This window comes from Musca autumnalis, unplaced genomic scaffold (genome assembly GCF_047663935.1).
Source record: "Musca autumnalis isolate F117 unplaced genomic scaffold, ASM4766393v1 scaffold_1, whole genome shotgun sequence".
Classification (NCBI taxonomy): Eukaryota; Metazoa; Arthropoda; class Insecta; order Diptera; family Muscidae; genus Musca; species Musca autumnalis.
In genome coordinates, this window is record NW_027411644.1 from 62,040,549 (window position 1) to 62,067,987 (window position 27,439).

A 27,439-nucleotide genomic window follows, 5' to 3' on the forward strand; every position below is an offset into this window, starting at 1 on the left:
ATTTTGACAACTGGTGTGATAATCAGCTGTTTTTGCCGCTGTACCTGTATTATTGTGCCATGGTGTAGACTAGAGCATGGCCTATAACTCGGTTTCGACTATGCAGTTTTACGATGATTAAAAGCATTATCTCGATTTTTTGATAAATATTGTATGATAATGACAGCTTAAACCCACTAGATTAGCTAAAACATAGTCTAAACAAAATATTTTTAATGGCGGAATAAGAAGGTGTTACATCAGTTGCTCACAATCAGTCTAAATGTCAAAATTTGTTTACAATAATGCATTACTGTGAATTGATTGTTTACGTTTTGTATGTCATTTTATTCACTATAATGATAATCAGCATTTTTGGTGTAGTACCTGTATTATTGTACCATGATTGTGACCAAATTTGACGTTTGGTATGATTTGATGTAACATCTTATTTCACTACCCAGCAAAAAGTTTGCATCCGCGGATGCAGTTAAATCACTAGAACAATTGCCGCTGGAGTACATCTTTTCCTATGAGTTCACCTATGAACTTTACAAGAGAGCGCGCAGCTAGGATGCACTCCATTTTGCTTCCACGGCACACAGCTAGGATGCACTCCATTTTCGATCCAAATCACAGCCTTTGATGTAGTGTTTTGGATTGAATTTAAATGCAGTCTAAAGATGCTATAAAATGCAAGCCATTGCAAATATCCCAAAATAAATAAAATACATTGCTTATTCGTGTAAACAAGAATATTAACTTTATTACACTAATACAAATTATAAAAACTAAGTCTCCATTAAATTTGATCATAACTGCGTTTACTTCCTCTGCTCTGCTTTTTGTGACACCGCAACTGATATTGCTTCATCATCCAAATGGTTTTTAATTTTTTCTCCTACTTCAGTTCAGATTTCCAAAAAACTCCAACTCCACTTCAAAAATAATTTGCGTCTCGTGAATTACAGCAATGTTCGTATCTTTAGTTTGTATTTCTTTATTTTTTTACACAAATCCTTATAATTTTAGACACTCTTTCTTGTGTTCAGAAAAAAGTCTGCGACTGTAGGGATCAAAAAATTGGCTTGCTTGGCTAGGGATCTATAAGCGAGTGCTTCTGAAATGTATCGAGCAGAGTGCATTTTCATAACTCCGTGTGGACTGCATCGAAAGATGTATTGAAATCATAACTCTGCATTGCACTACTTCCAAACTTTTTTGCTGGGTATGGTATAGTTTTAACACGCCTTTAAATCATACATAGGCAATAAATTAGTTTGCTTAAAAGCCTACTCGTAGACCTCTATAGCAGCATAAGTTATAATTTTTTCCATGGTCCAATGAACACTTTCTTATTCCTCCAAGACTTATTCCAAGGTCTATTGAACAAGGTCACGTAAAGAGTAAACTAAAATGACAACTATGCCTGAAATTCAAGCCGTCAAAAAGTTTGTCTACGTTTTGAGCGATGTAAACTTTTTGTTTTGCACGACCTATATTTCGCTTACATTGTGCTAGGACATGTAAATACAATGGTAGAAATTGCCAATTCCAATGCATTAAGGAAAATAACACCCTGATTACATTAAAGCCCTTTGTCGGATTAAAGCCCTGGGTACATAAGCAGCCTCGCCTGTTTACCTTGCTTGCCTACTTCATTTTTGACATAATAAAAAATTAAAGGAACAAAGAAGGCCGTGCCAATTTTGAACTAGGCTGCCCTTTTCTTCTTTATTATTTTATTTTTATTATGTCAGAAAAGAAGCAAGGCTATGAAGCCGTCCAACGAGGCTGCTTATGTACCCAGACCTTAAAGGCCTGGGTACATAAGCTGCCTTACCTGCTTACCTTGCTTACTTCTGATAAAAGAATAAAAAAGAAAAGGGCAACCCAGTGCGAAATTTCCTCGGCCTTCTTTATTCTTTTATTTTTATTATGTCAAAAATGAAGCAGGAAAGCAAGGCAATCAGGCCTTGCTTTCCTGCTTCATTTCTGACGTAATAAAAATAATAGAATAAAGACGAAATTTCGAACTGGGTTGCCATCAGTTGGAAATTGGGTCGGCCTTCTTTGATCTTTTATTTTTTTATTGAAGCAGCAAAGCAAGGCAATCAGGCAAAGTAGCTTATGTACGCAGGCCTTTACCTCCTTAATTAAGATTTATATAACGCATACACAATGTAGTTGACAGTTGAAACCCGCTGGATTAAGTAAATCGGGTTATATGTCCCGGTCCACACTAGAGTAAATTTCATTAAAAAATTTCATTGAATTAGGTGTGCTTAGGCCGATTTCCCCATTACAGCAATTTCATGATTTTACTCTACTGGAACTCTATCTAGAGACTCATAATTTCAAGTTAAAATTTCAGAAATTATTCTAGTGTGGCCCGGGACTATGTAAACGTAGTATAGAACGCCTGTTAGACTATTTGACAGATATTGTATGAAAATGACAAGTTAAATCGACTGGATTTGCTAAATTCATCATAGTCTAAACGTACTATAACCCGACAAAAAGATATAAACCTGCGTTTACACATCACAGGACAGTTGAGTTCATGTATTGATTGCATGGCACAATAATACAGGTACAACGGGAAAAACAGCTGATTATCGCACTAGTAGTCAAAATGCATAACATCAAACAAAAATAACACTATACAAAACGCTGATACTACCCGTGCTAATGTATGGCTCCGAAGCATGGGTACCTGCGCAAGCAGATAAGGCAGTGCTTGGTGTGTTTAAGAGGAAAATTCTTCGAAAGATCTACGGGCCGATTTGCGTTGACGGTGAATATCGACGTCGTATGAACCACGAGCTCTATCAGCTATACAAAGACATGAATATAGTTAAACGTATCGAGATGCAACGATTGCGTTGGCTGGGCCATATCATGAGAATGAGCGATGATGAACCCGCTAAAAAGGCGTATGAATACATGCCACATGGCGGTGCACGCAGAATCGGCAGGCCTAAGCTTCGATGGAGCAAACAAGTGGATGAAGAAATGGAAAGGCGCGGTATTCCAAAAAGTCAAGCGAATAACAGAGAGGAATGGAGATCTTTTCTTAGTTCGGCCTATGGAACAAATGTTCTGTAATGGGCCCTTAGGGGTTGTTTACACTATATGTAAATGTCCTATGGCATGCAATTTTCCATCATTATATAGTGGCTTATATGTGCAATATTGGGGATTTTCCTTACGCCATTTACTTTGTGCGTCCACACCAGCAAAATTGTAATAAAATTACGTCTACACATTGCCTGCGTGGGTAGATATGGAATGTTTTTATTTCGTATCATATGACATTGATAGATAGTGTAAACTACCTACTGAATAAAATCACATACAGAAGGTACCTACTGAATAAAATCACATACAGAAGGTAAACAAGTGGGTTTGGATTTCAAATGTCAATTCCATAGCGCAAACGTCAAATAAATCCTCTCCCTTGTTCTATGAAAATATGATAGGAAAAATATTTCCTTTCTGATTTTTTTCATTTGACAGTATTTTCCTTTATAAACGTTTTTATTTCACTTTTTCATAGACACAGAATTGAGCACCTGTCTGAGAAAAAATAATGAAAAGCTGGGTGTTATAGTACGTTTACATATAACCGGATTTAACAAACCCACTGGGTTTTAAATGGCAATTCCATTGCTTATATGTCAAACAAATCCTCATATTGAGTGTGAATTGAGTCTGTTGGCTACGCACTCAATTTTTAAAATGGCCATAACAATAAATTTTTAAACTATTTATTCTGGTAAAAGACAATACTTTGGTATTATTTTGCCGTATCTACATCCTCATATAAAAATATTCGACGATATATTGCAATTTACCCCAAAACATTGTGCAATTGAGTGAAAACGCTGCGCAGTTTCCGTAAGGGGGCACCTTCGTTCCAGAACTAAAAAGCTTTTACACATTTAACACATTTTGAACATTTTTCCCAGAAATTCGTTCCCGTACACCAAAAAACTTGCAAAATGTTCACTTCTCTTTTAACAAAAATGGCGCTGAATGGCTCTCTCTTTAGAAACTTTTTACACGACAAATTTGAGCGAGCAAAAATGTGCAACATGTTTGCCGATTGGCTGACACGCCGACTTTGACATTTGTTCCAGTTTTTTTGGCGTTTCTGCCATTTTTCCGTTCCCGTACATTTTGGAAAAGTGTGTGCGTTGAACTCATTTTTGACGGTTCTCTCTTTTGCACATTTTACCATTAAAAGGTACTGGAACGGAGCTTATTCTGTCTATATACTTACTAGTCTATGCTGTAACCCATTTTTTGACCGACAAAAATCAGTAAAATTAAAACGCAAAATTATGAATGAAAAATATCAAAAAAGTTGGCAACACTGTTGCTATCGGTAGGATTGAACAACAGCTTGATTTTGGTTGTTAACTTACGCGAACATTTTCGTTAATTACCCAAATTATAAACAATTTAATTTTACCGATATTTGTCGGTAATACTCCGGTTACACTTTACCAGATTAACCCAGTGGGTTTGGGTTTCAAATGTCAATTCAACAGCGAAAACGTAAAAAAAAACCGGCAAAAAGCTCCATGCTATAACTCGAAAAATGAGTTACATAATTCCACTACAGGGTTGTTTTTAAAATAAATCGTCTGGTGCAAACGCCTAGTAAGGTAAATGCTACTACGTCTGTTTCCAAATAAAACTAATGTGGCTTACATAAGGAAAATCTGGAAATTTTAACTTTCAACCGTAAGACCATGTTTATATTATAGCCTTTTGCAGGGTTAACCTTCTTTATGAGGGTTTATTTGAAATATAAGCAATGGAATTGACATTTGAAACCCAGTGGGTTTGTTAAATCTGGAAATATATTAACGTACTATAATAATCTAAAAAATATCCCTCTTCCCTTAAAAATGACAAGTCACAATAATACCCTACACGATTTACACAGTTGTCAGCTTATGTATACATAAATTTATTACGCTATCATTTAGTGGAGCACACTTTGCATTAGAAGAAGAAGCACCGATTGCTTTTGTTTACATCGTATTTCCTCTTCTGGAAGTATTTTTACAAAATTATGTCCACAGAAAAGGATAAATTGGAAAAAACTAAAATCAATGCTCAGGTGAAACATGTACCTAAAGATGCCCAGGTGATTATGTCAATATTAAAAGATTTGGGCATACATGAATATGAGCCAAGAGTTATCAATCAGTTGTTGGAATTTTGTTATAGTAAGTCCGTTGTATTTTGTTGAAATGTTTCCAACCTGACCACAGGGATATTTATATATTTACTCATTCTTACAGGATATGTAACGTGTATACTGGATGACGCCAAGGTATTTGCTAATCATGCACGCAAAAAGACCATTGATTTGGATGATGTTAAATTGGCCACCGAAGTGGTATTGGATAAGGCATTTACTTGTCCACCACCCAGACATGTAAGATGGGAATTAATGGAATATGTTTAGATTAGGGGCTCTAGTTCATTTAATTGGGAATGTCTTGGTTGTCGGCTTTGGAATTTTCAGCAGTCCACAGATTCAAAACCGGCTACTCCGTACAAATTCTAATTGTAGTCATAGTTGTTTGTATTTGCGGATCTTTAAAAGCCCTTAATACTACGGTGGAGCCCTTGAACTGAGCTTATCATTAGTTTATTTTTTGCTTTATTAATTACATTAATTTTCTTTAATTTCTTTCATAGGTAATTTCAAAGCTCGCTGAAGTTCGCAACAGTATGCCCCTGCCTCCCATTAAGCCACACTGTGGTCTACGTCTTCCACCGGATCGTTATTGTCTTTCGGCCTGTAATTATAAACTACGAGCTGCTAACCAAGCAAAAAAGATGACCAAATCAGCTTTGGATAATCGTAGTACTATTAAGGCACAAGTAAAAGGTGGTGCCGGTAGTTCGGTAAAACGTCAAACAGTGGTAACTCCAAAGGCACAAGTTGTTACCATACCTAAACCGGTGATTAAATTTACTACAACACCCAAAACTGTATCGGTGGACGGTAGTAAGGTTATGTCGGGCTCATCTGGTGCGGCAGGTGGTGGTATTTCAGATACTGTGGGTGAGGTAAAAATGGAAGTCGATACTGATACAAATACTGTTGTTGGTTCTATAACGACAGTCCAATCATCGAATTCTTCGGCAGGTGTGAAACGTGAACGTGATGAGGATGAATTTGAAGTAGTTCCATAAGTTAGAAAGAAATTATATTGAAAAGAATAAATTCAATAATAAATGCATACTTAAGATTATAATTTCTTAAAAAACCGTTTCCATTTGTTGTTTCTTTTGAAATTGATCCATAATATCGGATAATGGCATCGTATACGTTTCCAAACTGAAAGTATTGATTAGAAACAATTTCGCATTCCAGGAATACAAGAAGAAACAAAAGCGGTCTGTTCCCTTACTTTTGAAAATGGTAAAACCTGCAAAAATAGTAAAGGCCTGCGTACATAAGCTGCTCTGCCTGATTGCCTTGCTTTCCTTCTTCATTTTTGACATAATAAAAGAATAAAGAAGGCCGAGGAAATGTCGAACTGGGTTGCCCTTTTCTTTTTCATTCTTTTATCAGAAGTAAGCAGGCAAGGCAGCTTATGTACGCAGGCCTTAAGAATTTGTTTAAAAAATAAAGAAATACAAACTAAGGATACGAACATTTCTGTAATTCGCGAGACGCAAATTATTTTTGAAGTGGATTTAGAGTTTTTTTGGAAATCTGAACTGAAGTTGGAGGGAAAATGAAAAACCATTTGGATGATGAAGCAATATCAGTTGCGGTGTCACAAAAAGCAGAGCAGAGGAAGTAAACTCAGTTATGATCAAATTTAATGGAAAGTTTTTATAATTTGTATTAGTGTAATAAAGTTAATATTTTTGTTTACACGAATCAGCAATGTATTTTATTTATTTTGGGATATTTGCCATGGCTTGCATTTTATAGCATCTTTAGACTGCATTTAAATTCAATCCAAAACACTACATCAAAGGCTGTGATTTGGATCGAAAATGGAGTGCATCCAGCTGTGTGCCGTGGAAGCAAAATGGAGTGCATCCTAGATGCGCGCTCTCTTGTAAAATTCATAGGAAAAACTGTACTCAGCGGCAATTGTTCTAGTGATTTAACTGCATCCGCGGATGCAAACTTTTTGCTGGGTAGCATTACAGGGTTAACCTTCTTAATAAGGATTTATTTGACGTATACGCAAAGGAGTTGACATTTGAAACCCAGTGGTTTTGTTAAATCCGGTTATATATAAACGTACTATTTCATCAAATCATACCAAACGTCAAATTTGGTCACAATAGTGTATTATTGTGAATTGCTTGTTTACATTTTACATGTGTTTTTATTCACAATAATGCATTTTGACAACTAGTGTGATAACCAGCTGTTTTTGCCGCAGTACCTGTATTATTGTACCATGTGCATTATTAGCTCTGTTCCAGAACTAAAAAGTTTTTACAATTTTTACCACTTTTACACATTTTACGTTCCCGTACACAAAATTTATATGAAAATCGTTTACGACTTTTACAACTTTTACCACAGGCCAATTGTGAAAAGGCTCAACCAGGTAATACAGGTACAGCGGCAAAAACAGCTGGTTATCACACTAGTTGTCAAAATGCATTATTGTGAATAAAAACACATATAAAATGTAAACAAGCAATTCACAATAATACATTATTGTGACCACATTTGACGTTTGGTATGATTTTTTAATGGTAAGAGTGGTAAAAGAGGAAAGTGTCAAAATTGCTCAAAATTGCTCTCTCATGGACATTTTTACCAGTAAAGTAAAGGAACGGAAAAATGGTAGATCTGGCAGCAATGTCAAAAAAACATAAAAAAATCAATTTTCGTCTTTTATTTCACAGTTTTTAATTTAGTTTTGTCAGCGTTTGACTTTTTATTCTTTTTTTCGTCCATTTTCTTCTTCATTGTGAAATAATCGTCAAACAAAAGTCGAAAATTCAGTTCTGCCATTTTTTACTTGCAGAAATTTTGCTGGTAGCCTGTGGTAGAAGAGAAAGCCATTTTCGCTCTCTCTCCCCTCTCACTCTCTTAAAAATTGCTTCCAGTTTTGACACTTTTCAGGGTTAAGGGACGCTTTGCAGGTTAAGTAAAGGAACACAGCTATTCCCCCTTATTAAGGTTGGCGTAGTCGTATGCATTCAAATGTCGTAGGCGTAGTCGTAGTTTGCATTTTTTATATGATGAAAAATTATATACTACGAACATTTTTTTTTATTTTACAGTATCATAGATCCATAAAATATCGAAAGAAACACATTCATCATTCCCTGGACGGATTTCTTAAGCTATAAATAAAATTTATTTTTTTGATACGACAAATCGGTATCACGTATGGCGTTGAAATGCGAGGAAAGAGTCGTGACCGATTTTTTTAACGACTGCATATAAAAATAAAAACAAATCAATTTCAAAAGAATTTTTTGGCAATGATTAATGAAATATATTGGAAAATAACTAAAATAAATACAAATTTTACTTCTTTAATTCATTTTCGTATGACAACTTTCGTGTTTTTATCAGATGACAAACTTCCTATTGAAAATCTGTTGGAGTCCTCGTATAAAGATTCCAGCAATGCAAATTTCTTAGTTCTTGTTCAAAAGATGATTTCGAACATGGTATAAGTAAAGAGGTAGATTTAAATGAAAAAAATCTATAGAACCCTTGTTTTTCCTGAATTCCTAAAACTTCAAAATTAAGCAACAAGTGGGTTTGTTTACAACACCAATTATGAGCATTTTATAAAAATCGCGAAAAATGAATGAAGGACCAATGTTTCTCCGCATAATCAAGTTGTGGATATGATAAAATGTTTGTTTCAATGATAACCTGACGAATTATTTCCATACAAATGTTCCAAAAATAATTTTAAAAATCATTGAATTCGATTGTTTTTAAAATTGTTTGACATATTATTCAAACACCACACACACATACACAGTTTGTGTATATTGTTTTGAAGTTTTAGGAATACTCGAATGAAAAAATTTAAATTGACATAAAGCTTTGGCTAACCTTTCTTATTAAACCATGATTTCGAACGAATTATTTTACAATTAAAAAAATATTTTTTTTTAATTTTGTATTAGAAAAAAATTGTCGTTGTCGTAAATTTTTCGTGATACCATAAAATAGCCCTACGACAACGACTACGCCAATGACTACAAAAACGTCTACGCCGAACAATTATTTTGATTGTAAAAACTGTAGGGTTGGTTTTTCTTCTGGATTAAAAGCTTAAACATGATCTACTAACAATTCTATTAATTTTTTAACCAAAAGAATTCTTTAAAATGTGATATTTTAAGTTTTAAGAACGAATATATTCATAATACCAATCAGTCGTTTCGACACGTCAACTTGCAATTTTGGATACGACTACGCCAACCGTAATAAGGCTGATTGTTATTGATGTAACACCTTCTTATTCCACCATGGGTTCACCTTGTTAATTGCATCATGGTGTAAATGAGTAATCGGTATTTTTCATCAGTCAATCACAAAACATGTTTGTGTGAATGTGTTTGATTGACAGTCATACAACAGTCAGTCAGTCATACAACATTCAGTCACAAATTTTTGTTGTTTTTGTTGTGAGAAGAAAAAATGGACTCGGACTCAGCATATTTAAAAGAATTTCTACTTTGCTATGAAAAACAAAGATGTCTTTGGGATACAGCGCATCCGGGATATACACGGCGTGATGAACGAAACGAATCATATAAAACGTTATCAAAAATCATGGAAAAATACAATAAACCTTCTTCTCTGTACGATGTCAGAAAGAAAATAAACACAATTCGTTCAAGTTACAAAAGGGAATTGAGAAAAATTATGCAGTCGGAAGCATGTGGAGATGACAATTTGTATCAACCGAAAATATGGTGGTATGATTACTGTAAATTTTTGACAACAACCGATAAACATAGCCAAGGAATGTCGCCAGCAACAACATTGTCAGATGATGAAGACACCAATGTGAGTATCACGACTGATTTTCTGTTAGAGGAACATCCTATGTAAAGGGTGTTTTTTTAAGCGCGATAGAACTTGAAATTGTAAAAAATAACACAAAAAATTAAATTGTAATCAAAAATTTTTTTTATTCGAAAGATCAATACGTGACATTAACATTTGAAAATGATTTCGGGCATATGGGCACCGCGGCTGTTCTTGACGAAGTGCATTCTGGACGTGCAATTTTTGGACACTTTTTCGAGCTCTGCTGGCCGTATGTCACGAATAACACGAACAATGCTGGCCTCCAAGGCATCAATTGTTGCTGGTTTATCACCATAAACCAGTGACTTCACGTAGCCCCACAGGAAATAATAGAGAGGTGTCAAATCGCACGACCTTGGAGGCCAATTGACAGGTCCACTTCTCGAAATCAACTTATCGCCAAATTTAGATTTCAATAAGTCGATGGTTGCGTTCGCCGTATGGCACGTAGCGCCATCCTGTTGAAACCACATCTCCTCCGGATCAATGTCATCCATATTTTCAAACAAAAAATCATTGATCATGGTGCGGTAACGATCTCCATTGACCGTAACGCGAGCTCCGGCCTCATTTTTGAAGAAATAAGGTCCGATGATGCCACCAGCGTGAAAACCGCACCATACGGTGCATTTTTCTTGTTATTTCTTATTGTTATTGCATCCTCTAGAGAGTATGTGGTACGAAATCTATCCACAGTTCGACGAATGGCTTGTTCAGATGGACGATTATGTACGCCATACAAATGACGAAGTCGTCTATAAGTTGCGCGAATCGACGACTGATTTTTAAAGTAAATTTGGATAATTTCGTAGCGTTGTTCAAGCGTGAGTCTATTCATGATGATTTGTCAGAGTATACTGAAACAAATAAAAAAAAGTTTCATCAAAATTTAATTTTTTGTGTTACTTTTTACAATTTAAAGTTCTAAAAAAACACCCTTTACATATGTATGTATGTATATGACGCGGAGATGTGTTTGATGGGTGCGAAGGCTTCCACCAGATTGCTACAGGGTTGCTGATCCATACACTACTTCTCATTTCCCTTTTTCTAATAAAGGGCTGCGTACATAAGCTGCCTTGCCTGCTTACCTTGCTGGCTTCTGATAAAAGAATAAAAAAGAAAAGGGCAACCCAGTTTGAAATTTGCTCGGCCTTCTTTATTCTTTTATTTTTATTATGAAGCAGGAAAGCAAGGCAACCAATAAATACTAATCGCGGAGCAAGTTAATGTTTTCATTAAGCTCTGATCGGGACTAAATTTCTTTTTCACACGTAGGTCTCGTCACCCTGATCACAAATATATATAACATTTATTGCGGAAGTCCATACTTCCCGAGATATGGGCCTCTGAACTATTTTTGAACGGATAATGATAATATGGATACTATTGTAAGCTTAAGGAATATACTATCATATTTATACATTATAAATAGACGGTCTTCGGCCGAGGATTTAAGACTTTTTCTATGGACATGTGCAAATCTCGGGAACGGCGACAAAATTTTCTTTAAAAGCATACATTTTCTCTAAATAGCCGGCCTTCGGACGGGGATTTAAGACTTCCTCCTATGGACAGATGCTAATCTAGGGAACGGGAACCAAATTTTTTTTCTTTAAAATCATACATTTTCTCTAAAAAGCCGGCCTTCGACCCGGGATTTAAGACTTTCTCCTATGGAAAGGTGCAAATCTAGGGAACGGAAACAACATTTTCTTTAAAATCACAAATTTTTCTCTAAATAGCCGGCCTTTGACCGGGAATTTAAGACTTTCTCCTATGGACAGGTGCAAATCTAGGGAACGGAAACAATTTTCTTTAAAATCACAAATTTTTCTTTAAATAGCCGACCTTCGGCCGGGGATTTAAGACTTTCTCTATGGACAGGTGCAAATCTAGGGAACGGAAACAAAATTTTCTTTAAAATCACAAATTTTTCTCTAAATAGCCGGCTTTCGGCCGGGGATTTAAGACTTTCTCCTATGGACAGGTGCAAATCTAGGGAACGGGAACAAAATTTCCTTTAAAATCATAAATTTTTGTCTAAATAGCCGGCCTTCGGCCGTGGATTTAAGACTTTCTCCTATGGACAGGTGCAAATCTAGGGAACGGGAACAAAATTTCCTTTAAAATCATAAATTTTTGTCTAAATAGTGGGCCTTTAACAAGGGAATTTTTGAAACTTCAGAGGCCCCTATCTCTGGAAGTATGGAGTTCCGCAATAAATGTTATATACATTTGTGATCAGGGTGACGAGACCTACCTGTGAAAAAAATTTGGTCCCGATCCGAGCTTAATGAAAACATTCAACTTAAGCCCTAATCGCTAACAGTGGGCCCGAACTTAATGTAGCTTTAGAACTTCATAACAAAAATTGTGGCATTTATTTAATTTTTTTAATTCCTTCATTGCAGCTCCATGACACAAACTCCTCTCATTGCTCCAATGACACGCTTGATGAAATTCAGACAATCTTCTATGACCTAACTAATGATGAGGTATACCTCAATGAACCGCCAAAGAAAATTAAAAAAATAATTGAAGAAAAAGTTGACGCACAGAATATCGTGAAGAATATTTTGCATCAAGACGTCGATAGTAATGATCTAATGAGTTTAGCTTGGGCTAAGAAACTACGAAAAATGAAACCACTACAAAGTAAACTTGCTGAGCGGCTAATAGCTGAAATAATTTTCCAAGGAGAAATGGATATGCTTACTACAAACACTGCTATTCACAGCAATCAAATGAAATTATCGACAACAGGAAGATCCACTTCTCGCGAAGAAAGTCCTGACAAACATGTCGCAACCACTGTCATAAAAGCCGAACCAACAAGTGAGGAAATAACTGTGGAAGAGTATTCTGTGACAAGTTATAATTTTGAAAATGATATGTGAGGGCAATTTAATTGTAATTTTATTTTTTGTAATATAATAAATAGTAGGAATTTATTTTTAAACCGTAACTGGAACTCTATTTGCCTTTCAAAAGCAAACATCCCAGATTCATAACAAGTAGATACTCCGAGCCACCATCTTGTAGGCGGAACGAGCATTTCTAAATCAAAAAAAGATAATCAGAATCGCCTCAAAAATCATACAATTAATATGGTTGGCCGAAAATTCTTCAAGATGTCAAAATGTTTGTTTACGTGAAACCACGATGCTGGCGTGTTACGCCACCTTATAATTTCACCCTGATATTAGACACTTCACAATTTTTACTACTTCTGCCAGTTTTACCCTTTTTAAAAGGTAATGGAACAGACCAAATTAGTCTATTCATGTCCCAGTCTTCCAGCAAATACAGCTGATCATGATTTGTCTTTGTAAATGTCAAAGTTTTGTAGTCATTTGTTTACTTTTTGTACTGTTATTCATGATCACCTTTTTTTTTGTCTATGGGATTTTTTAATTGAGTCATTAATAGAATAACACAACACACATATGTCCTATTTAATGTATGGCATTTCAGTCATTATGTTAGGTTTACATTTACGAAATCCACACGATTTCAACTGTCAATTAAACGTCAAATGAAATCCAATGTATTTCAGATGAGTTTTCATTTGACGTATGCGCAAAGGAATTGACAGTTGAAATCGAGTGGATTTCGTAAATGTAAACGTAGTATACCACAAACATCAACAAGTGGACACATCAATTGTTCGTGTCACGCATGTCATTGTAAAATTAGATCTGCAAATCCCTATATTGTTTACGAAAGTTTTTTTTTTCATCTGTCTTGTAAAGAATTTGTAATAATTTGTTGTGTTTTGCAAAAAGTTAAAAAAATCAAATGTCCAAGCACGAAATACAGATTGCAATTCGTAATAAAGATCCAAGAATACGACTTGTTACCAATTATGACGGAAGAAGCGATGTTTGGAAAAATTACCAACGTATAGAGTACGACAATGTCCTGGTTGATTTTGCTTGCTGTATTAAGTGCAAATCCGTCTTGACGTACCAATCTAAACAAGGAACAGGATCATTGGCCCGCCATACATGCTTTGTGAATCAAGGGAGAGTAGGTGTCACTTTTAATGATTTTTTTAATAATAGATTTTCTTACCTGTGAATAATGTAATAATAATGTAATGTTTGGCTATTCCACTTGAATTGTCCACTACTTGCAATCACACACATTGGAAAATCTATCAGCAATACCTAACTCTAAGCGCGACGTACAAAAATTATTCACCAACCTACCACAACAACGCTCTCTGAGCGTCCGTATTACCCAAATACGTTGAGTCCAAAATCACATTTCAAACACAAAATCCGCGATCAAAACTTAGTTAAATGTTTTCATTCGTAAAATAAATAATTTTCCTTTGCAATGAATTGCATTTCAGGTTTTGTTGGGCTTTTGTTTTTGAAATACAAAACACACACATACATGCATACAAAACGTTCTGTCATATTTGAATTTTTTCAACTTACAAAAATTATACGCTCGACGTATTTCGGTAGTTCTCATAAGAATACATGTGTTCTACTTTTTTCCCCACACACGCTCTGGGCATACGGACGTATATAGGTATGGGCCTATAAGACCAATGATTTGTAGCCGAAGATCTGGGATTGCTTCCCTTTAAAAATATCCCCAAAACTCACAGAAAATGTCATGTTTACATTAACGTTTATTATCATAATAACAGGTCTACCTCGTTTTCATTGAAGGTAAAATGTATGAACAATTTTGTCAACCAAATAAAGATAGAGCCCATGATAATAAACAAAAGCGTAAACGTACTTTTGACCGTGTTTTCACCTGTCCATGGGGTTGAACAATTTCTAATGGGTACTTTAAGGCCTGGGTACATAAGTTACTTCGCCTGGTTGCCTTGCTTACCTGCTTCATTTCTGACATAACATAAAATGAAAGAATAAAGAAGACCGAGCCAATTTCGAACTAGGTTGCCCTTTTCTTCTTTATTCTTTTGTTATGTCAGAAATGAAGCAGGAAAGCAAGGCAACCAGGCGAGGCAGCTTATGTACCCAGGCCTTTACACGATATGTCTGGCAGACTTCCGTACCGTCAGTTGTTTGTGTTGTTTAAACTTCGTCAAAATATTTCAATTGCGTTTGCATTAGAGCTTTTTGAGGAGTTATTTGACGTTTGCGCTATGGAATTGACATTTGAAACCCAGTGGGTTTATTAAATCCGGTTAAGTGCTTCAGAAATAAAAAAATTGAAACTTGGTAGCACTTTGTCCTTTATTCATCTACCAGAAATTACACAAAACTGTACTCAAACGTACCCATAATAAAAGACTGCAAAATGGGAGAATGGGCAAAACCATGATTCCTGTTTGATCGGACACAACTTTTTCCTGTGCCGCTATCGCCACAGGCCGATATGACAGACAATACACATTCTCTAGGCAAAACGCCATTCAAGGAGGAAAGCCAAACACTTTTCCTATAATACTAACCGCTGACCGTAGAACTATTGTTCTGAAGATTAGACCCGACATTAAACAAGACTTAAACATTTGCAATCAAGTACATACATACATATATATATGTAAATATAGCTTAACAACTCAATTTCTTTTAATTCCTTTATTGCAGCTCCATGACACAAATTCCTCAAATTGCTCCAATGAAACGCTTGATGAAATTCAGAAAACCTATCATGATGTAGCCAATAATGAGGTAATAATGAGATATACCAATGAACCGCCAAAGAAATTTCAAAAAATAAATGAAGAAAAAGATGACGCACAGAATATCGCGAAGAGCATTTTGCATGAAGATGTCGATAGTAGTGATCTAATGGGTTTAGCGTGGGCTAAGAAACTACGAAAAATGAAACCACTACAAAGTAAACTTGCTGAGCGGCTAATAGCTGAAATTATTTTCCAGGGAGAAATGGATATGCTTACGGCAAACACTGTTATTCAGAGCAAAAAATTGAAATTATCGACAACAGGAAGATCCACTTCACGCGAAGAAAGTCCTGACAAACATATCGCAACCACTGTCATCAAAACCGAACCAGCAAGTGAGGAAATAACAGTGGAAGAGTATTCTGTGACAAGTTACAATAATGAAAATAATATGTGGGGACAATAGCTAGCATTAACTTTTTGGTAATTTCGTTTTATTCTTTGTAATATAACTTAACAATAAAATATATTTTTAAACCGAAACTGGAATTCTACTTGTCTTTCAAAGCCAAAATAATAGCACATCCCAGATCCATAATTTGTAGATACTCCGAGCCACCATCTTGTAGGCGGAAAGAGCATTCCTAAATAATAAAAGAAAATCAGAATATTTTAATCCACCATTCCTTACAACTTACCCCAAGTTTATCACATATTTTAGCCTTTTGCATATGTGTTAGTGTGGGACATCTGAGGATATAATCATTAAATTGTTCCAACATTTGACCAATACTATAAGCCTCATAGCCAATGTTGCGTACAAAATCTTCCAATTTTCGATAATCCCCCGAACGACAAACTTCCAAGTATTCACATAAATATGACTCGGGAATTATCCCAGACATTTCCAACAAATCGGCAGTTTGTATTTTGTGCTGGGCACCCTTTAAACGATAACACGATTGCAAAGTGGTTATTGCTCTACGCATATCACCTCCGGATATATTGACAATCGATTTAAATGCATCTTCTTCAATGCTGACACCCTCCAATTCACAAATATGTTTTAAACGTTCAATAATTTGTACCTCACCCAATGGTTTGAAGCGAAATTTAGTACATCTGGAGGTAATCGGTTCAATAATGCGTGACACATAATTGCATACCAAACAGAAGCGAGTACTACGGCTTTCCTTTTCCATGGTACGACGTAAGGCAGCTTGGGCAGCGTGTGTCATAGAATCCGCCTCATCGAGTATGATTATTTTGAATGGTGGACATGGGCGACCATCGGGACGCGTTCCACTGGCAGTAAGTTGGGCGAAATTTTTAATTTTCGAACGCACCACATTAATGCCTCTCTCATCGGAAGCATTCAACTCCAAGATACGTTCACGAAACATATCACCAAATATTTGCCTGGCCGCCGCCAATATGGTACTTGTCTTTCCAGTTCCAGGTGGCCCATAGAGTAACATATTCGGCAAATCAGCACCTTCTACACATTTTCGTAGTACTGCCACAACTTCGGACTGTTCCACGACATCATCAACGCTTTTAGGACGGCTATTGGAGTGATGGGAAAAGAAATGGAACAAATTGAATATGGGAACAAATTGAATACTCTACCACCTGACGGAAAAAATTTGAAATTTTTTTTTAAATTGTAAGTTTTTCCTAAGTACCCGGCCTTCGGCCGGAGATTAAAGACTTTCTCCTATGGACAGGAGCCAATTTAGGGCACGAAAACAACATTTTTTTAAGTTAAAATTTTTTCTTACTTTATCAAGGGAATTTTCGGAACTTAAGAGGCCCATATCTCGGGAAGTATGGACTTCCCCCCGGAAAAGTTTATATATTTGTGATCAGGACAACAAGATCTACCTGTGGTAATTTTTCCAGATTTTTCCGCCAGGTGGGAGAGTATTCTATTTATGACCAAAAAGCCCTAAGGGAACAACACAACTTTTAAGCACAAAAAAAGTCTTACTATTTTTCAACCCATGGTGCCGGAGGTTTACGCCTTTCTCCACTCTGTTGACCAGACGAGGTACTGGCTTGGGATCTTTCGCTTGGAGCTGTAGTTTTGCCGGTCTTTAGGAATGCTTGCATGTTTGTTCACTATCCGTTCCAATTTGCCCGATTTGCAAATAAACAAACAAAAAGGCGGTATTTTGAATGGTTCACACTCTTCTTCTTTTTTCACAATAATTAAACTAAAACTAAAGCGCCCTGGCGACTGGTTGAATTGTCAGACCCAGCATCTTTTTATATTAAATTACGTTTACATATAACTGGATTTAGTAAATCCTGTGGTTTATACAGACAAATGTATCGCTTAGATGTAGTTTACACTAGCCATATGAAAAAATGTGTAATGGCCCCGGCACATACGGCGCGTTGAGCGTTGCGTTACAACAACCACATGAAAACTGCAAGAACAAACTTGGCATCACTTACACATTTTTCATGTGGTTGTTTTCAACGCTCAACGCGTCGCACAACGGACCGTATGTATTTTGCCCATAAGTGATGCCATGTTTGTTCTTGAAGTTTTCATGTGGTTGTTGTAACGCGACGCTCAACGCGCCGTATGTGCAGAGGTCTTAACCTAGCGTTTTGTATCTTCAGGATCGCCACATTAATCTCTCACTGCGAAAGTGGAGTATCGTTTCATAGCACAAAAAAATATCATTCTAATTGTCTAAATGCATTATTGTGAATAAAGCAAACAAAAATGTTGATAGCTTGAAGGATTTTTTTGATGTTGCTGTCTCTTTAAAGCTGAAAACACATCCAACGATTGAGTAAAGTTTTGTGTCATTTCTGGTAGATGAATAAAAGACCAAGTGCTGCCAATTCTTCTTTATTCTTGTACCAGAAATGACACAAAACTTTACTCAAACGTAGTATGTGTTTTCAGCTTAACAGGACACGTCCTTAAGCGCTCGGCACATACGATGCGTTGAGCGTCGCGGTACAACAACCACATTAAAAAAGTGTAAGTGAATCCAAGTTTTTTGACGCATTAAAGTTAAACATAATTTAACTGTTTTGGGACAACGCGTGTCCCAACGTGTCACTAAACGGACCGTATGTGCCGAAGGCTTTATTGCGCCATGTAAAATACCATTGCATACCCTAAAGCCACACGCTGAAACTTTCATGCGAAACTTTCACATTATTTTGGCATTTTTAAGGGCTGAGTACATAAGCTGCCTTGCCTGCTTACCTTACTTACCTGATAAAAGAATAAAAAAAGAAAAGGGCAACCCAGTTCGAAATTTGCTCGGCCTTCTTTATTTTTTTATTTTTATTATGTCAGAAATGAAGCAGGAAAGCAAGGCAACTAGGCGAAGCAATTTATGTACCCAGGCCTTTAGGTCGAGTTTCCCAATACAGTGATTTCATAAAATCGCTTTAGTATGGAACTCAATCTATAAACGCCAAAATAATGGGAAAGTTTCGTATAAAAGTTTCAGCGTGTAGCTATGTCGAAGGGCACACTAGAGTGGTTTCACTGAAACATTTAGGGATTCTTAAATCGAGTTTCCCACTACAGCAACTTCATGATTTCACTCTAGTATGGACATCGACCTAGGAACCTTGGATTTCATGAAATTGTTTCAATGAAACCATCTAGTGTGACCAAGGACTATAGAGATACATAGTTGTGTTCCTTTACTTGCCTGAGGTTACCATTTTTAAGCAGCAAAGCGTTCCTTAGCCACAAAAAGTGGAAAAAATTTTGGCAATTTTTAAGAGAGAGAACAAAAATTTCGTTCTCTTCTACCACAGGCTACCAGACAAATTTCTTCGGAAAAAAAATGATGAAAAAATTAACAAATCCAAAAGAAAAAAATGAACGCTGACAAAACAAAATTAAAAACCGTGAAATAAAAAAGGAATTTGATTTTTTTGGTTCTTTTTGACGTTGTTGCCAGATCTACCATTTTTCCGTTCCTTAAGTCCCGGTCCACACTAGCGTGAATTTCATTAAAAAAGTTCATGAAATTATGCGTTTCCAGATTGAGTTCCATAGTAGAGTAAGATCATAAAATTGCTGTAGTGGGGAATTCGATCTAAGAACGCCTATTTTCATGAAAGTTGTTAATGAAATTCATGCTAGTGTGGACCGGGACTAACTTTTGTGGTAAAACTGGTCATGGGAAAGCAATTTTGACAGTATTCTTTTTTACCACTTTTAGCATTAAAAACGTAAAGGAACAGAGATAATGTTGAACATGTTGCCCATGGTACAAATACACAGGTAGCCGTATCGGCAATTGTTGGTAACGTAAGATGTCAAAATTTGACATCAATTCAATGCAATTGACACATATCCATCAGCTGGTTTGATAATGCTACCTGTATTATTGTACCATGATGTTGCCTACCGAGGCACATTTATATAAGGTATATGCATGAATTACAACAACTACCAAATTTACAAAAACAACATTGTTGTTATTGAAAACTAAATGTCAAAGAAAATATTGAATAATAGAGTCGTTCTAATAATGTTCTCAGGAAAAAAACATAAATACATTTTAAAAATCCTCTAAAATAGAACAAATTTGAATCATAATATTAATATAAAGCATTTAGAACTGTCGTAGGTCTTTTTTTTACACGTTTAGGAGAAAATAAGTGCTCTGTTCCAGAACCTGCAAGAAGTTACTAATTTTTACTACGATAAGTCCTTGGTCACACTAGATGGTTTCATTGAAACAATTTCATGAAATCCAGGGCTCCTAGGTCGATGTCAATACTAGAGTGAAATCATGAAGTTGCTGTAGAGGGGAACTCAATTTACGAATCCCTAAAAGTTTCAGTGAAACCACTCTAGTGTGACCTTCGACTAACAATTTTCCCTTTATTTTATCGAAGAAAATAGTAAAAATTAGTAGATTCTTGCAGTTCTGAACAGACCAAAGTATTTTACGGTAGAAAATTTCGAATTTTCAAATTTCATAAGTAGACCCTATTACATTTATATATTTACCAAATTTACAAAAAAGTAAAAATACAGCTGATTGTCACTTCTACCTTATATAAATGCCTAGTGTGTGTTAGTGTGTGCGATGACGTCATCATTCTCAGTACATTACAATTTGTGGATAAGAAGAAGATTCAAACATTGCATTATTTACTTGCGGTTTGTTTGTCTCTTTTGTTTTTCACGAAAAAATAATTAATTACAATGTCAAAAGAAGAAATTAAAGCAGCAGTGCGAAATAATGATCCAAGTATAAGGCTTTTGCCAAAGGAAGATGGAAAAAGCAATGTGTGGAAAAGGTTCAGACTTATTGAGTATAATAATGTCATTGTTAGTTATGTTGCGTGCATTGAATGTAAAACTGTTTTGGCTCATCTCAGTAAACATGGAACCGGATCTTTAGCCCGCCATAAATGTGCGGAAGAACAAAGTAGACAAAGCAGTGTTAAAGTAAGTGGTTCTATTGAACTGGCCAGTGTCAATAAATACTGCCATCTAGCTAAAAAACGCACTCGTTTTACAAGGGATTTGGATTTGTAAGGCATCCATCCGCTCTGGTTGCAAAGCGTGAAAACAAATCATATGAAGGTGGAAGCTTTTTTTTCATTTTACAAAGATTCATAATTGGCTCTGGCTACTCAGGAAATAGATAACATGGCCTAAACAAGTTGTTTCGTGCTCGTGTGCGTGCTAGGGGTGACTAAGGCGCCCGTGTCATCACTTACCCACATTGACCGTATCATATCTACTGAAAGATGTGTCAAACACGAATCTGACGAATCAGATCCCATTAACGTATATTCAAAATACATTTTTTATTCAAAATGTCCTTTTCTTTATTAATAATACAATCTTAACAACCATGATATTTCTTTCTAGCTCAAGGAAGCAAAACCAGTGATCAGGGATAATATCAATGAAACCCTTGACGATTATGAAAACATCTATGACAACAATGAAGATATTCTAAATGAAACGCTTAACGATTATAAACGAATCACTTACGATCAAGATAAGGATGAAGATGACTTAAATGATAATAATGAAGAATATTACAGCACAAGCGATCCACTAAATAAAAGTAACAAAAAATTCAAAAAAGAACAGCAAGGACACCAAGAAAAAGAAGTAGATACAGCGAATAAAAGATATCATCTACATCAAAACCTTGACAGCTATGAGCATTTGGGTTTAGCATGGGCTGAGAAACTACGAAAAATGCCACCCCTACAAAGTAAACTTGCTCAGCGACTTATAGGGGAAATTATGTTTCAAGGAGAAATGGATATGCTTAGATTAGACACTACGGTGCAAAGTAAAACGACACAATGACGGACGACAGTATGTTTCATAGCAAATGGAACAATATATGTAATTTTAAGTATGTATGTACATTTAAAATTAAATGAACACTAAATAAATAAGTACTATTTAATGAATTTTTCATGTTACCTGAGACATCAAATCCAGTTCCATAAATTTTGCCCTGCATTGTATCAGCTTTATGTAGTGAAGTGTAGTGGTGGACGGGGACAACATTATGTCAAAAGTAAGACTCGCACTCGTCTTTCCTATATCCTTGAAGTCGCCATGGAATAGTGTGCGTCCAAGCATTGACTAATTAAGTATTTTTAGAGGTACAGATAATAAGTTTTGAAGGTGGTTAAACACAGAGTGACGATCACAGTTTCCGACTATTTCACCCACATCACGTAGCAGAGATCTGAACCTATCTATAGGAGAAAGTATTAATTTTACGGCCTTCGGCCGTCTATTTTTTGAAAATTACATGTCAAAGATAATATTGAATAATAGGGTCGTTCTAAAAATGTTCTCAGGAAAAACATAAATACCTTTTGAAAATCCTCCAAAATAGACCAAACTTCAATCAAAATGTATATATAAAGCATTCAGAACTGTCGTAGATCATCTTTATTACACGTGTACAGCCCCTAATAGTCCATATTTATGGGTCGATTATGTATAGCAACTCAACTGTAGCTGCGTTGCCAGAAGAGAAAATCATACAATTAAAATATGTGAAACGACAGAAATTGTATCAAATTCATTCAATATCAGTGTTTTGAACTTTAACTATAAATTGAATTTAAAAAAGTATGAATTTCAATGCTGAAACAAAAAGTTCAATCATTAAATTTGCTGTCGACAACGCAACTGGAGTTGGGTTGCTATCCATAATCTACCCCTTATATTAGACAATTTTCCTTGCCGCAATTGTCAGTTTGAAGGAGAGAGAGAGGAGAGGCATAAGTAACCCTTTGCCCCTCAACATCCTCGCTCACCAACAAACTGACAATTACCGCAAGGAAAATTGCCTAATGTAAATATGGACTTATACCCCGGTTACACTATTGAAGGTTAACCTACTGGATTTAATAGATCCAGTGGGTTTCCCATTTCTAAACGTGAATTTTTAACGATTTTTATAAGGAACCCATTCCATTTTCTAAATGTGGATTTTTAAAGAATTTTATAAGGAACCCATCGTATTCATCATATTATTTCTTCCATTCATTTCATTTTACTGTAAAATTGTAGAAAATTTCATATTAATTGTTCGTTTATGGAACAAATATGTAATAACTATACGTTTTTTTTGTGCAAATCTCTTTGACGGAATATTAGCTTTGTTCCCGTACTACTAAAACTCGTAAAAGAGAGAAAAATTGTTGTCACACAAAAGTTTTTTCAAAAAGTTCGGGAACGCAAAAATGGAAAAAACGTCAAAAAAGACGCCGACATCCATGTTACTATTTTTTAAACGCTCAAATTTGTCGAGTAAAAAGGTTTTAAAGAGAGCGTCATTTAGCGCCATTTATGTTTAAAGAGAAGTGAACATTTTACAACTTTTTTGTGTAAAAGTCGTAAAAATTGTAAAAACTTTTTAGTTCTGGAACACAGCTATAATGACTAACGGATCCGAATTTTTGCTGCGTTACTGATTAAATATAACTAAAAAAATAAATAAATAATGCGAGGCAATTAATGCTGATGAATGTAGTAGATGGGATGGCGATCGTGGATTGAGAAATACACAGTTAATGGATTAGGACAAACATTGTTCAATAAATATCCTTGAAGGTTCGAGGGAGGCTTATCTCTCTCTTAATGAATGCCCCCATTTCATATTGGCTCTTTTTATTGCCGAGTCCGAACGGCGTCTTAAGACACCACTTGTAGAATAGTTTTCGTGGCACCGTTTTTTCAATGTCGTCATTCACTATCGAAACAAAGATCGTTCGGGTAGTACGGATTAACATTAAATCCCGGTCCACACTATAGCGATTCCAATGAAATAATTTCATGAAAATAAAAAATCTATCAAATTGCTGCAGTGGGGAACTGGATATTAGAACGCCCAATTTCATGTATATATTTTATAGAAATAAGGCTAGCATGGACTGGGACTAACCGATTTCATATAAGGTTTTTGGATTAAATGGAAACATTTTAGTTTCAAAACGAAAATGGATCGTCCTCATGTACATATTTTCCCAACATCCCCGAATGGACAAGGTATACTTCATACATATTCAGGGCAATCATGAATAAAAACTCCGTGCGGAATTTGTCCCCTTTCCCCAATTTCACAATTTTGTTATCCGTATGTCCAAAAAGCGAATAATATTGCCGATTAAGCGAAAATATTCCATAATTAGGCGATTCTAGTAGTTTTCCACATTGTGGAAGAATTATATATTATAATACTATATCGGCCGACTTCTTCGTGAACTGCGTAATGTTTTCTGGCGCAAATCCATACTTCTCAAGATAGCAGTTGTGTCTTTTTACATCCCAGCAAAATGTTCGATGCCAAAGATGTCATTCAATCATGGGTGCAAGTAATCTGGCATGTCATCTTTTTAGCATCTTCATCGATGAATTTTATATGAGCGTGGAACCCAAAGGTGCTATTCATTTTTGGATCCAAAGCATATCATTTACACCAATGCTTTGACATTTCATTTACACCAATGCTTTGGCATGTCATTTTCACCAACCCTTTGCAATGACATTATCATTACGACGAGAGTTTTTACAACGTTGGTTGTGGTGTCGAGTCTCCGACAACATCAAGCCTATTTTAAATAATTAATCTTATATATTTAGAAAACATAAAAACACAAAATTCATCTCTATTGGATCGATGGAATGGGTTCAAATACTGATGAAAAGATCGGATCTTTCACTTCTTCCTTTGCATGGGTTCAAATGCTGATGAAAAGATCGGATCTTTCACGACTTCCTTTGCATTGGTTCAAATGCTAATGAAAAAATCGGATCTTTCACGACATGGTTTGAACCAATGCAAAAGATGCTATGAAACCACGTCATCGCATGGAACCCCTTCCTTCAAATTTTGCTGGGATTTTTAGTAAAATTTATTCAGTAATCTTTAGCAAAGTAACAGTTGATTATCTAGGGCGAATGTATGAAAAAAAAACTAAATCAAATGAACAAGTTCTTACATTTTAAGCAAAAATAATAAAAAATTTGTTTTGTTTTAGTTGAAGATTCAACCATACGATTACTTAAGTATGAGGTATTCCCCCATTGGCTTAACTTCATCAATGCTTTCTTTGCAGAAAGTATTGTTTACAAAACGCACTGACAGCTTGCAAAATTTTACTGATCGCTACCAATATCATGATTTCATCCCGGCGAAGGGAATTATCAATTGGCTTTTTCAGTTTATGAAATGATGATTTTTTTTGAAACCCTAAACTCTTTAAGCATCGAGTATTCTCATGTTAATGAGAATGATGCTCACTTTTCGGCTTTCCCCCAAAAAAAAAAAAAAAAAAAAAAAAAAAACACCAGAACAAAATATTTGCAAGCTGACAGCACGATTCAACTAAGAAATCATCGATTTCTATTAAGTTGAAATAACATAGGGGGTTATCATGAACGGCAATTCCCCGTGAATTTTTTCACTTTCTCCCTTAAGTTGCAACGGCGGAAAGACAAAACTCACGGGGAAATTTCATTCATGATAACCCCCATCATCACAGTTGCCTGTGGGTATGTTGTTGGAAAAATCATCATTTCAAAACTGAAAAAGCCAATTGATAATTTCCTTCGCCGGGATGAAATCATGATATTGGTATCGATCAGTAAAATTTTGCGAGCTGTCAGTGCGTTTTGTAAACAATACTTTCTGCAAAGAGGGCATTGATGAAGTTAAGCCAATGGGGGAATGCCTCATACTTAAGTAATAATAAAAAATAGTTAATATATTAATAACATAATAAATATAGCTGAATTGTAATAATCATAGTATTTTTCCACAAAAATAAGATAAACATTGAGCAACTGACCATTAGCATATTATATACGATAACTTTCCCAGCAATAATTACTCAGTCAGTTCCAGCAACGTCTCTCAGCGAATTTTACTCTCTCAAGCAAGAAAAATTGCAGAAAGTTGTCGAACAACATTTTGCAAAAACTTGCAAGAAAGTCAGCTGTTTCCGAAAATGAATGTATGAAATCTGTTTTTGTTTTTTTTTGATATTTTAAACCAGGTATCGGCACCAATACAAACGCATTGTTTGCGCCCTCACGCATACGACTCTCTCGCGCTCTCTTCACAAACAGCTTGTGCGTTAATGCATTGCTAAAAATAAAAATCATTGAAACAACCGACAACAGAACCTTCTTCATTGACTTCTGAATGAAGACTGAGTGGTGGTTGTTCTGTTGTTATTCTCATCAAGGGCACGTGTGCCCCTTTTTGCCGGATGCTGTTTTAAACCAAACGGAATAAAAACATACATATTAAAATTGCAGTTTACTAGGTTATTGCTTTGATCCTAATCACAACGCTTTAGAATCTAAAAAAATTGCAATTGAGGAAACAAGTCTCGAAGATAAATACATTCGAACTTTCCTATAATAAATTTTGCTCTATTAGGAAGAAAAATTGAGCTTTTTGAGCTCAGTCCATTTTCACCTCTTTGTACCTCTCTATAACCAACTTCTCTTGATACTATGGAGGGTGTATTAAGTTAGTTTTTCTGTTTTGTTTTACTTTTTCCATAGGCAGGTGAAGTTCGAAGATGGGCTATATCGGACCACTTTTTGGTAAAGCCCCATATAGCGGCTCCCCCATTTCCGTTTTTTTATCCAAGTATATGTATATGTAATTCGACATTTGAGGTTGCCAGTGATACAAAACTTCTTCACCAAGAACATAGATCCACACTTTGATATAGCTCCATATAAGGTTTCCGACCGATTGAATACAGTTTCTTCTAGGTATCAGTGGTCGCAAAATATCTCCGCCTAAAATTGTGGACAGGAAAGAAAATAATTATTATTATTATAATATAAAAAATTCGACCCGGCCGAACTTAACGCTTTTTCTTGTTATGCAAAAGTGATAATTTTCCCCAAAAATTTTGTCGAACTTTTTCTCATTAATTACACAATAAATGAAAATTAAAAAATATTTATACTGCTCTTCTTATTTTCGTGCATTCTAAACAGGAGAAGCGAAAAGTATTTATCAGCGCTTTTAGAATGAAAATTACGTGAAAATACATACAGTTAGGCAAGAAATGTATTGCAAAAACCAAAATTGTAGAAAATTTCATATTAATTGTTCGTTTATGGCAAAAAATTATGTAAAAACTATACGGTTTTTTGTGCAATCTCTTGCTATAGGTCCTTACAACAATATTCCGTCAAAATATGCAAAGGTTATTTGCGATTTATAACAAATGCGGTCAAAAATAAGAATTAACTA

At 35.5% G+C, this 27,439-nt stretch overlaps 5 protein-coding genes across 5 annotated transcripts; 4 read left to right on the forward strand and 1 right to left on the reverse strand.

Moving 5' to 3' along the window:
- The first annotated feature begins 4,994 nt into the window (after positions 1–4,994).
- Positions 4,995–6,280, forward strand: Taf9 (TBP-associated factor 9). Its single transcript, XM_073963518.1, has 3 exons — positions 4,995–5,222; positions 5,298–5,434; positions 5,701–6,280. Exons 1-3 carry the CDS (start codon positions 5,066–5,068, stop codon positions 6,199–6,201), a joined length of 795 nt encoding a protein of 264 aa, XP_073819619.1. The 5' UTR covers positions 4,995–5,065; the 3' UTR covers positions 6,202–6,280.
- Positions 6,281–9,464: 3,184 nt separating this feature from the next.
- On the forward strand, positions 9,465–13,016 carry LOC141399277 (uncharacterized). Its single transcript, XM_073977756.1, has 2 exons — positions 9,465–10,027; positions 12,466–13,016. The coding sequence occupies exons 1-2, from the start codon at positions 9,656–9,658 to the stop codon at positions 12,949–12,951; spliced, it is 858 nt and encodes a 285-aa protein (XP_073833857.1). The 5' UTR covers positions 9,465–9,655; the 3' UTR covers positions 12,952–13,016.
- Positions 13,017–13,752: 736 nt separating this feature from the next.
- On the forward strand, positions 13,753–16,214 carry LOC141399282 (uncharacterized). The gene is made up of 2 exons (XM_073977769.1): positions 13,753–14,083; positions 15,634–16,214. The coding sequence occupies exons 1-2, from the start codon at positions 13,853–13,855 to the stop codon at positions 16,135–16,137; spliced, it is 735 nt and encodes a 244-aa protein (XP_073833870.1). The 5' UTR covers positions 13,753–13,852; the 3' UTR covers positions 16,138–16,214.
- On the reverse strand, positions 16,144–17,880 carry LOC141399269 (replication factor C subunit 4). The gene is made up of 3 exons (XM_073977741.1): positions 17,662–17,880; positions 16,370–17,237; positions 16,144–16,315 (listed from the first exon to the last, which is right to left on the reverse strand). Exons 1-3 carry the CDS (start codon positions 17,781–17,783, stop codon positions 16,223–16,225), a joined length of 1,083 nt encoding a protein of 360 aa, XP_073833842.1. The 5' UTR covers positions 17,784–17,880; the 3' UTR covers positions 16,144–16,222.
- Positions 17,881–20,797: 2,917 nt separating this feature from the next.
- On the forward strand, positions 20,798–22,109 carry LOC141390570 (uncharacterized). Its single transcript, XM_073963520.1, has 2 exons — positions 20,798–21,120; positions 21,550–22,109. The coding sequence occupies exons 1-2, from the start codon at positions 20,875–20,877 to the stop codon at positions 22,000–22,002; spliced, it is 699 nt and encodes a 232-aa protein (XP_073819621.1). The 5' UTR covers positions 20,798–20,874; the 3' UTR covers positions 22,003–22,109.
- Positions 22,110–27,439: the final 5,330 nt, after the last annotated feature.